Raw genomic sequence first — 12,409 nt, 5'->3', positions numbered from 1 at the left:
GACTCTGCCTATCCGGGCAGAGGGGATACAGGCTTGACGCTATATGAGTTATGCCGTTGTTAAAAATGGTTAAACGTCTGTTATTAACTCTAAAATCGCATATCCATGCGATATATGATCGCGGCCATAGAGCAACACGGACCTCCGCGGACCATGGATCGCGGCCTGAGGAAGCTCCCGTAGGGACTGTGTACACCTGTGGAGAGACGAATCCGGTAAAAATTAAATGCAAAATATAAAACCCGGATGTGGTTCAATAAAAAAATACATAATTATAAATATTATTAACAGATTACCTACCTACCTATTTAATTTTAATTAATTTTCAATTTAATGCTTAGCAGTCATGGACGTTAGGTTTGAGTTGATTTTAGATGTAAGCGCATATTAAGTATTAAGTGCGTATTGTAAGTGCTTTGATAAATATTTCTCTATTTATTATAAGTACATCTTCTGTTATCTAATGTATGTATTCTGTAATTAGCTATTAAACTAATAATCATTTGTTTGAGCATTTTAAAAATAATAATTGATTTCTAATAATATATTTTTAATTTATTTTATATTTCTTTTAACAGATAATTAAATATTTTTGTAATGTATTGTATAGATAGATTATAGATTTTTAAATTAGTATGTTTGTATTTATTTAAAGCGATAAGTACATAAGTAAGATAAGAAACTAAAAATAAAGATCATTCAGTAAACTTGGATGTTTGTTTTTGACAATAATGTGAAAATTATTGGAACTTGGTTTTAAGCATAGAATAAGGAATAATACTACGTTTTCCTTGTTATTTTTTGTTTGTGATTTGTGTAGTAAATAAAAAAAATATTTTAATATTTCTGAATATTTTTTGGGTTTTTTAAAATTACTTTCAGTTCCATATTTTTGCGACGGAAAATTCCACTTGATATCAACTCAGAATCATGTTCTAAATCATCCCTCAAAGTTTTGGTTACGATGTCACTAACATCAGCAGGAAAATGTACAGACCTAATATACCTAAATTGATCGTTAAAAGAGTTCAGAGTTCAATAATGTCAAATGATGTGGCGACAAGTATTCACGGCGGCGGGCTCCAAATCGATTCTACCCTCAGTTTATTTATTATTAATGAACGAATGATGTAGGTACTTACTGTTTTTGTTCGAACATATTTTGACGGGTTTTAGACAGAACTGTGCCAAGAGCTACTCTTTCAGTCAGTGCGTAACGAATTTATATCTTCTAGCTGATTCTTTATCGTGAAAAAATATTTAATTCAAGTTTAGACATTCGAAAGGAATTCTAATATCTGTGAATTTAATCGTTATTACCGCATTATGTGAAGAGTCATATTATGAAAAGTCTTGTCAGATGTCTCACGCATGCACACGAGTATTTTTCCGGAAATCAGAAGATGCTAAATCGATCGAACCGACCTTCTTTAACCGATCTTCTTTTTAAAACTAAAAGAAAAAAATTAAAATCGTGACAATTTGTTTTAAATGTCCGTCATTAGTACGATCGTATTTTACTCCTTTACTCTTTCGCTATATTGATTTATATGCTTTCGTTAAAGAAATTGATATGTCAGCTTGTGTTGGTCAAAGTATATTTTAGGAGTTTGTGTGGGAAGCATACAGCTTTAAGAGTCATGAAGGTATTATTGTTTGGGGGTTTCCTAGGGGTGTTTGTCCTTGTGATGTCGCATCGCTTAGACTTCGCGACTAGTGCTAATAAGAAGTATGAAGCGACATGGGAGGACCTTGATGCGCGCCCATTACCAGAGTGGTACGACCGTGCCAAAATCGGCATATTCGTGCACTGGGGTGTCTACAGCGTACCCGGCTTCTACTCGGAATGGTTCTGGCGTTACATGGACGAAGGTAATGCCATTCATCATCCATAGTAATATTATAAATGGGTAAGTATATGTGTGTATTATGTTTGTTTGTCCATGTTTCACGGCAAAACCGAGCGACGAATTGACGTGTTTTTTTAAGTGCTGCTTTTTGTCTCTTTTTAACCCCTCGCTTCCCTAAAATGGGGGATGGAAGTTTGTATGCAGCATTCCGCAATTTTAAAGGTAGTAAGCTAAAAATTGCATTTTTTTTTTAATCTGCCCCCAACTTGTTCAAAGAGGAGGTGAACTTTTATATGGCACTTTTCGTAGTTCTTAAGGTAGGAAGCTAAAAATTGGTACTTTAGGAAAGGGGAACCGTGTTACCCCGAATTTAACGCGAGCGAAGCCGCGGGCAAGTGCCCGGACCTCTCTCCTCTAACAGTTTCTTCAGACATCACGTTGGAACACGAGTTTTGTCGCTTAATGGCAATAAACCACGGCCGAAGCCTTCCGCTGGTTAATGTGTCACCTCCCAAAAGTCACGTGTAGGATCTCGAGGATAAACCAACGGGCATTAGCGACTCTAACCAAGTCCAACCCCCCAATAGCCACTTAAAGGAGCCTTGTGCGAAATTTCATGCTTCTGACTGGGTAGGTATGTATGGATGGGACTGTTATCCTCTCAAATTACATTTTCAGATCAGGGAATTAAAGACTTCCTGGAGAACAACTATCGGCCGGGATTTACTTATCAAGAGTTTGCACCTATGTTTGCCGCAGAATTTTTCGATCCAAATTATTGGGCAAATATGTTTCAGTATTCTGGAGCTAAGTAAGTTAAAATCATAAATATCAATATTTTCTTTCATAATGACTTAATCATTCCAGTTTTTCGGAGGTATGCGACGTAACCTATATCTGGCTGGGTTTCCTTCGAGTTGGGATGTCAGATTGGCAGTCGTAAATACTAGAATTGTATTTTTTTAGGTTTGGTAAGATCCCAGGTAAAACTATGCAATAAAATCATGAATTAGTACCTACTTATATAAGCAGCATTAAGTCCGGTATTCTGAGGAGAACAGACGTGTCATAACAGAGATTTCGGTATTGCTCTTGTTAGGTATTCCTGCTTCTCATCTCATTTCCGCTTTGGTGTAGGTTACTTTTGATATTAGATTTTTTTACAACCTTTTTTGTATAAAATCTTTTTATTTAGAATATTTTTACCTTTTTTACCATATTGTTTTTTCTATCATTGTACTTCTGGTCTACTGGAAGATTGAAATACATTGCAAAAACGAAAATTGCTGAATTATTTGTTCAAATTACTCCTTCTACAACAGAAATATTCCTGGGAATTAATAATTGGCTTAATTTTATTGTCAGTTTCATAATAATTATAGCCAAGTTCATAATATCAATAAGTAGTGTTAAAAATAAATAGGTAATAGAACTTAGGTAAATTGATAATGATTTTAGGTACGTCATCTTAACAAGTAAGCATCATGATGGATACACGCTGTTCCCATCAAATCAAACATACAGTTGGAATTCAGTTGACATCGGACCACACCGGGACATTGTGGCAGAATTAGGTGAAGCAGTGAGGAAGAGAGGCATGGAATACGGGCTGTACTACTCCCTGTTGGAATGGTTCAACCCCATGTACATGCAAGATCTACTTAGCGCTTCACCATCGTACGTTTATGTTGACAAAAAAATGTTGCCAGAACTCAAAAGCCTTGTTACCATGTACAAGCCGTCGGTTTTGTGGGTAGATGGGGAATGGGAGTGCGAGGCAGATTACTGGAAGTCTAAAGAAATATTGGCATGGCTTTATAATGAAAGCCCGGTGAAAGACCACGTGGTAGTCAATGATAGATGGGGGGCACGGCTACGTTGCGTTCACGGAGATTTCTACAATTGCGACGATCGATTTAATCCTGGTAAGTTTTGTCATAATGACTTAAGTATCTTTTAGACAATTCGTGGACCCACACACCTTCACCAACGCAGGGAAATTCCATATTATGTCGATTTGACCGTTTGGACACTGGATAATTTTTTATGTGTCATATTCGTTTTAATATGGCACATATGGCGCTTTGACTCGTTTTCGTTCACCACGAATGTAACAAAGGTATATAATTAAACATCACTCTGGCAGGTCTTTTTCTTGCACGCTTTTGTATGTGGTCCTTGTTTCTTTACACGTGTATTTCAGAGTCGACTTGTGAAAAGACTGTTATTACCCCCATTTAATATGAATTGTGGATTTCAGGATCTCTACAAGAACACAAGTGGGAGAATGCTTTTAGTCTCGATATTAATTCTTGGGGCTACCGGAGGAACATGGATCTTTCGCATGTATTGACGTCTAAGGAACTGATAATGACTGTTATTAAGACTGTTAGCTGTGGAGGTGAGGCACATATAATGAAATATAAAAAGTACTCAGTAGACTAGAGGAATTTTTGCATTGTAAATAACAAAAATACATTAAAAACGCATTTTCAGTGACAGTAACGCCACCGTGGTCCAGTGGTTTGAGCGTTCGGCTCACGATCCGGAGGTCCCGGGTTCAAATCCTAGGGGACATATCACGAAAATCACTTTGTGATCCCTAGTTTGGTTAGGACATTACAGGCTGATCACCTGATTGTCCGACAGTAGGACGATCTGTGCTTCGGAATGCACGTTAAGTCGTTGGTTCCGGTTACTACTTACTGATGCAAGTTAGTAGTCGTTACATGAGCCATGTCAGGTGCCTTTGGCGGTTCAATAGTAACCCTGACACCAGGGCTGATGGGGTTGGAAATCCACCTCATAACCCGCACGATAGAAGAAGTGATAGAAGTATTTTGTTATTTGCAGGAAATGCTCTAATAAATGTGGGCCCTACAAAGGAGGGTATAATTCCGCTTATATTCCAAGAAAGGTTGAAGGATTTGGGCGATTGGCTCAGGATTAACGGAGAAGCCATCTACGACACGTCTCCATGGCTCTACCAAAACGATACATTTTTGGGTGACGTGTGGTATACTTGCACTAAAATGGGATTCAATGCTCGCAAACCAACAGCCGTGCCAAGTGTGCTTGATAAAATAACGGCGATCTATGCTATATTCGGTTGTTGGCCTGTGAACAACATCCTGAATTTGAGGCAAATTACAAGTCAAATTCAGAACCGTCCTTACCAGGTTGAGATGCTTGGTGAATACGGGAAATTGAATGTAAGTGGTTATATTTTCTTATTCAGCAGCATACATAAACTCTCGCATATTACTTATTGATTGAATTATATTATTAATGTTAAGCAATTTCATGTACGGTCAGTAATTTGGTGATTGATTGAGAATTTTCGAACTCTATGCTTTGGAAAATACGTCAAATAATCGGACCCGGCCCGCATTAAGACTAATCGGAAGTGTTTGGTTCTGGGTCTTGATTAGCTAGCTCGTAATGAAGCAGCGTTTAAAGCAGTGAGAATACTTCATAATTAACTTGTGGCTAAGGTGCACTGCGTTTCCACCATGCAGCGTTTCAGATAAACTCACGTCTGCGCTCCTAATGTGATGAGCAGAACACCTAACAAGAATATGATGCTTCACATTCCTGATCAATTGCTGGACAAAATCCTTCTGTAGTGGGTTGTAACAACATGTCCAAGCAGCCGAATGTGTTCTATGTTTTTATTTAAAGAAAGAAAAAGAAGAATAATTTATTATTTAGGACACCACAGACACGGATTACATATATTATATTATACATTATAATGACATTACATCAAAAGTCAACGCACACACGAAATATTTTCTGTATAGAAACATGGAAAACGGATACAGAAACTTATACGTAAATTAAATGTCATGTCAGCTTACCCATGTGTAGTGCCACGGCGTGAGCCGCGACGCTGGTATTCTGTGAGATCTGAGTACTGATTGAAGTACGGACATCGCGCCACCATACGTACATATACTTACTTATTTAATAATTTATTTCGGACTTCATCCACAAACAACTTAGTCTAATGTAAGTAATAACGATCCGCCGTCGCTGTGGAGACGTGGTACGTGGTAGCCAGTTGGTAGAACGCTTGCCTCTCACTTTGAAGTCGCAGGTTCGAATCCAGCGCAGGCCTAATCCAATGATTGTCGAATTTGTTTTCGAATTCATGTTTGAATCATAAATGCTTATCACGTGCTCAGCGGTGAAGGAAAACATCGTGAGGAAAACCCACATTCCTGAGAAATGCATTTTCGGAGGTAAGTATATGATCTAACCTGTGTTGGGCTGGTTTTCCCTTGGCGGTTTGGAAGGTCAGATGGGCAGACGCTTCTGTAATACACCGGACCTGTCAAATCTTCAGGTTAGGTAAGTGGACCCTGTGAAAAACGGGATAATGGTAGGGAGATGATGATGTTAGTAGCGATCCCAGTTTGGCATTTGTGATAACTTTTTCAGTGGAAGATCATCGATGGAGAATTCACCGTCCGACTACCGAACAAAGCAGCAGTATCCACCACACACGCTTGGACTTTGAAATTTACACCATCAGAACTTGTAAATGATACAGACACATCGGTAAATGATGTTAATGATAAGCTTAATTTTTAATATTTTTATTCCGTTTAACATTGCTTGATTAATTTGGCAGAATAGAAAAATACTTTTTTAACGTGACTTTAGATTTGCCTCAGATGGTATTAACCAATTTGCGGGACAAATGAGGAGCGTTTAGGGCGCTCATCAGGTACAAACATTTAAGACAACAGGCCGGATGATGTCTCAATAAGCGATGATGAAAGAAATCGTCGACGACAATGACGGGGTCGGTATCGCTTCAATGGCTTGAGTCAGAAATAGACTACAGGGTACAGTTTAGTGCAAAGAAGATAGGTATCAGAAAAATGTATTCTTCTAACAGCTGTCAAGTTTATCAAGCCATAATATTTACCGGAGTGTAACAACCTATTATGTGCGAAAGAGTGACATTTGAGTTAACAATATTAAGCATATTTTTTTTACTTATAAGCAAAGTTACAAGATTATTCGTAGATTTTATTATTTATAAGAAGTTAAACAACAAAAAATTTGATTTCCCTTAATTTTTTACGCGTAAGTTAGAGCTGTTATGGGTCCTTCGTGATACTGTTATAGATAAAGAATGATTGATGCGGCGCGATTTAGCTTTATAGACAAGATATGTCGCGCATAAAGCCAACAAAAAAATTCTAACAACACAAAAATTGGTCTCTTGAATTATCGTGTACAAACAAAATTACAAGCAATATTTTCTCTGCCGATTAGTAAGACCGTAATATTTCTTGATGCTGTTTAGAAACAGTTTATCGCGTATGATTCGTTTGTCTCCCTACTAAAACTATGAACTGTTGTCAAACCTTCAAATCGCTTTTTCCCGAAAAATTCGTTTTTGAGTTGTTAGTATTAGATTACATGTGGTATGCAGCCCATGATAAGTATGAAGTAATATTACTATTTTTAAGTTCAATAAAGAGTTTTTAACTTTTAAAGGGATTTTATTGTAGACGCGCGGACCCGATAGACGATGTCCTGCCCGATTCCAGCACCATCTACTGGGCCCAATTGTGAATCTAACCTATCCAGGGACTCAAAAAATATCTCATCAAAATCGATCGAGCTATTTTCGAGTTTACGCAAGGCAATGGTTTTTTTTTATTATATACAATGAAACTTAGTTAAGTGGAACCTGGATAACTGAGAAATTACGGACCCATGCTGATCCGAACACTTTTGCGCCTAATTGAAACATTAGTCGGATAAATTCTCTGTATAGTGATCCTTTTAATTCCAATGAACGACCTCATCACCTAGTGTCAAGATTACTATTGAGCCTCCAAAGGGCCCTGACATAACTCATACATATAATGACTACATACTCATGTAAATAGGAGTCGGATAATTTTACTTTCGGACAATTGGCGGATCGGCCTGCAATGTCCTAACCAAACTATTGATCACTAAGAGATTCTTGTGAAATGTCCCTCCGGATCCTAATCCTTACGCCGGACCACTGGACCACAGAACTGGAGTATCATCAGTTGGTTCATCACGCTTGGTATTATTAACCTTAAGCATATTGAATTGTCCAGGATAACATAACAAACTCATGACTATATCCAAATTGGTGTAGCCAGAGTATATCCATCTCAAGATGAACTAAGTACTTACCTACTCACACCTCACGGAGAGCTTTCTGTTAGACCTACGTGATAGGTGGCGAACCGTATCGCCGTGTATAATGGTCAAGCCAACTGTTAGTGAAAACTGCACTTAAGATAAATTAATAACTCATTGGTGCAAGTACTGGTAACTAGTAATAAATGGATGTTATTAGATCTGGGGTAAATATTTCAGGAGCAGTAGGCAGACTAACCGTACATCACGTCGAAAGATATCTACGCGTAGCTATATCAAGAAACTTAGATATCCTTGAATTTATCTGGGTGGAGTTGTTTAATTTTTGAGGAGAAGTCAAGACCGGGGACCCACTGTGCCATGAAGAACGAAGAATGATATAATTGGCTCTCCGGTGGACATGTGCTGAGAGTGATAAAGGAGATTGACCAAATGTGTTCCAAATGTCCACCACCGAGACCTAATAAAAAAATATTTTCCCGTGAAAAGGTTAAAAAACTTGATTTTTCATTTAGCCATAACTTTTTACTGACAGCATATATTTGACTACGGTTTAATATTTATTACTCCGTATTTAGTAGTCTATTTCGGTACATAGGTCGCGTTAGATATTTGGACCAAGTTCCATACAACTTTGGTCGATGTCCTTTATTGCGTGTTGTGAAACGTTGCAACTTGCAAGGCTGAGGTCTTCAAATTTCCAACACAGAATAGTGACAGCACGTTGCTATTTTCCGAAAGACTTTATTTTTTTATGATTCTACTTATACATACATTTTTGTTCTTCATTTAATTTTATTAGTATCTTCTACTTTTGATTTGATTTTTATGTTTATTTTCAATGGGTTTTTGATGAGTTTCTATTGTATATTTTAGGTCATTGTTATGTATGAATATGAATTAGTTTGTATCATAAATAATTCATTTTAACTTGTACATTTATTACAGTTTTTGGTATTTATTTGTTATTATTATTTTTCATAACTTAGTTTTACGTATATTGATATGTACATACGTTTTTTTATTTGTAACCCTTTTTATACGTAGGTATTTTTTTATAAGTATTTACTACTTAGAGAAGTAGAGAAGAGGTAGAGGAGAGGTGAGTAAAGGTTCTTATTTAGAGAAGTGTGTCAGGATGGAAGCAAATGGAATTCTATAGTCTCTGCTTACCCCGGTGGGAAATAGGCGTGAGTTTATGTATGTATGTGTATTTACTACTTTTTTACTTTGTCTGGTCAAACAAATTGGGAGCGCGGATCTATTCGTTTGGATGATTTAATCTATTGTATGGCTATCAGTTGATGGCTTGTATGTCCCCATGCGACACGTCGGTCACGTGTCCTGGTGTGGTGATACCACGAAAAATAGGGTCCCATTTAGTTTGGGTAGCTCTCCATTTACCAATGCGCTACTAGAACGCCTTTCTTTTTTTAACATGCCTTTCTAATGATTGAGCCTGATATTGTCAAACCTTGTTTTAAAGCTTTATTACACTACCCGATCGGGTTACATGTATCGGGTGTAGGTATAAAATGTATGGCTAAATCAAGGCCCGGACCGCAATTGTATTGTCAGATCCCCACGCATCGGGCCGATGGATTGGGTAGTACAATAAGTTTAAGTCTTGAATTCTTTATTGTAAACATAAGAAGGAAAAACCAAACACTGAAAACATAAAACAAAAGGTGGGCTTATCTCTATAAGAGATCTCTTCCAGCTAACCCTGCATTGTGGGGAATATTATGGGGTTTAGGTTTAGGAGGTCACGCAGTGTACCTTGGACAGACAAGAAAAAAAAATAAGGCCTTTAGAGCTGATCGACAATCACTTAACCACAAAACAAACACTACCTAGGTACCTAATGTCAATCATAAATGTTTATTATTCCAATTTTCCACCAACCCGCATTGTAGCAGCGTGGTGGAGTATGCTCCATACCCCCTCTGGTTGATTGAGGGGAGGACTGTGCCCAGCAGTGGGACGTATATAGGCTGGTTATGTTATGTTATGTTATTCCAATTTTAAAAGACTCACGATACCACCAGGGGTATCGTCAGGGGTATCGTGGGTTCAAAATGTTCCCAGTAGCAATTTCATAATTAAATTAATCGGCATACTTCATATTTTATTGGCTTTCATTATTATAACCAGCTTTATAGACTGCGCATTTCCCCAAGTTAAATTGTACAAAAAGCACAAACCGAGTTTTGCTTTACGACCGTATTTGCCATCAGCATCGTGCGTCCCTTTTTAGCTTGGGGAGTGTTGTATGTCCGTCTCGCTTGCACGGACGTCGACCCTGCCAACTTCTGCCGACACCATTAGTCCCACGGCAAAGCACATACAATCGTGAAGAGGTTGAATTCTACTATTACATTTTCCTAAGCGCTTTTCTACTGATCTTGAGTTATTAAGCTCACGACTATATCCCGATTGGGGTAGTCAGAAGTAATTACATCCATCTTTTTTTTTGACGAGACTTATTGTAGATTTGCCGCAGATGGCATTAACTACTTGGCCGGAATTACATTAAGTACCCAAACCTCACCGAGCTTTCTGTTAGATCAACGTGATAGGTGAGCCGTGTCTCATAGACTTCTATAATGGTCGAGCAAACTGTGTGTGAAAACTGCACTTAGATTAATTAGTAACTTATTCGTGCAAGTCCGGTACTGGAGTTCGAACCGACACTCCCCTTTTAAGAAGCATCAGGACCACAAAGAAACAGACCTCGGGTAAAAAAGAAAAGAACATCTTTAGCTAGCTCTACAGCTATCTTCCTTACTACTTACTACTACTACTAAGGAAGAAAATACTCATACACTTTTAAAACGCATATTTGCCAGATAACAATGCATTCTGATTTTCAACAAAAACTTGTTTATCTTCTTTCTCCCTCAGTCATAAGCATCATTTGCAGTCGTGTAACTTGAGAAGTTGCCCCTTCGTAAACTTAATTCACCTGAGCTAATTCACCTAAGTGCATTAAACAAACTTTTAGTAATCTTTAATCACCAGGGTGCATTATTTACATTTGAAAAACTTTATTCACCTTATTCACCTGGTTGCATTAATTTTTTTAAGTTTATTCACCGAAGTATTGAACCTTTTGATCAGTAAAAATCCCTTCGTAAACTTAATTCACCTGAGCTAATTCACCCTCTTTAACCCAGAAAACATACTTTTGTGGTCGGTTTTTGCAGAAAGAGACCGAACTAATAATTATGTGGAAAGTTTTTACACTACACTCAGTAGAATAATAAAAAAATATACTTAATAGAAGCCTGCTTGATCTAATCGCGGCATTCAAAAAAGACGCAGATACCAAGCGCACACCAAAGCGACGTAGGTTATAACAAACGACGAATTTATACTTGAGGCCCAATTAAGCCTATTACATGAAAATATTACTGTAGGTCATTTTCTGGAAATGGTACGTTAGACCTTAGAACCATTACTATGACTGGGTGAATGAAGTTTACTATTTATTTATATTAGATGTCTTTTGTTTTACCACGAGCGATGAAGGTGACTCATATACTTTTCAAACGCATATTTGCCAGATACCAATGCATTCTGGAAATCAGTTTTCAACAAAAACTTGTTTATCTTCTTTCTCCCTCAGTTATAAGCATCATCTGCAGACGTGTAACTTGAGAAGTTGCGAACATTGAGGATATAAAACAAATGTTCTATTTTCTAAGTTAACTTATTGTCTATTACAATAATACATTTATAGTACAAGTACCCTCGTTTATTACCTATCTACGAAAAAATTTAAAGCAGATCAGGTAGCCAACCGCCAGACAAAATTGCTAAAATAACAATTCTGTACCGTCGGTGAAAAGTAATACAACTCGAGTTGTATCACTTTTGAGTTATTAGCACACACTTCATGTTCAAAAAATTCTCTTTCTTTCTGTCTAATTCTCGTAACTGTAGCTATTATAAATACGGAGATAATTTTTGTGTCTAGTGATATAAGTACTGTTTGTGAAGGATTCATGCTGTTATAACACGTGTAACATAATTCATCTTAACTTGCATTAAAGTGAAATGAAGATTTTCACTAAATATTTTGGTGTAAGTAAATGCAACTCAACATATATTAAAATACACGCAATCCTTGAATTCTCACAGTCCGTGTTTAATGATATAATTTTAGTTGTAACATCAAACACCAAATTTATTTTTTCGTGAAAAGTAATATAAATTAATATATATCAAAATATTTCAGAAAATACGATCTTAGATATCAATAACGTGTCGTGTATAATGATACATACAAGTTCGATTCCATGCGCCACCAGTGTGTATCCTAGGGTGACCTCCGCATAAACCTGTCTATGGGAAGACATTTTGTCTAGAACCACAGCAAACCATATCTGATCCGCATT

The 12,409-nt window shown here is 37.2% G+C and overlaps 1 protein-coding gene across 1 annotated transcript; it reads left to right on the top strand.

Annotated features, from left to right (window-relative positions):
• The first annotated feature begins 1,688 nt into the window (after positions 1 to 1,688).
• Positions 1,689 to 7,292, top strand: LOC126367635 (tissue alpha-L-fucosidase-like). Its single transcript, XM_050011252.1, has 6 exons — positions 1,689 to 1,855; positions 2,485 to 2,661; positions 3,309 to 3,775; positions 4,111 to 4,251; positions 4,704 to 5,062; positions 6,294 to 7,292. The coding sequence occupies exons 1-6, from the start codon at positions 1,689 to 1,691 to the stop codon at positions 6,444 to 6,446; spliced, it is 1,464 nt and encodes a 487-aa protein (XP_049867209.1). The 3' UTR covers positions 6,447 to 7,292.
• Positions 7,293 to 12,409: the final 5,117 nt, after the last annotated feature.

This window comes from Pectinophora gossypiella, chromosome 6 (genome assembly GCF_024362695.1).
Source record: "Pectinophora gossypiella chromosome 6, ilPecGoss1.1, whole genome shotgun sequence".
NCBI classification, from domain to species: domain Eukaryota; kingdom Metazoa; phylum Arthropoda; class Insecta; order Lepidoptera; family Gelechiidae; genus Pectinophora; species Pectinophora gossypiella.
The sequence above is the reverse complement of the archived record's forward strand: the minus strand, read 5'-3'. Positions and strand labels throughout refer to the sequence as shown.

Excerpts from the sequence above, each read along its gene's own strand:
- LOC126367635 (XM_050011252.1), top strand. The coding sequence starts at position 1,689 with ATGTCGCATCGCTTAGACTTCGCGACTAGTGCTAATAAGAAGTATGAA. Across the intron at positions 4,252-4,703 it reads TAAGACTGTTAGCTGTGGAG|GAAATGCTCTAATAAATGTG; the intron begins GTGAGGCACATA and ends TGTTATTTGCAG. Across the intron at positions 5,063-6,293 it reads GTGAATACGGGAAATTGAAT|TGGAAGATCATCGATGGAGA; the intron begins GTAAGTGGTTAT and ends TAACTTTTTCAG.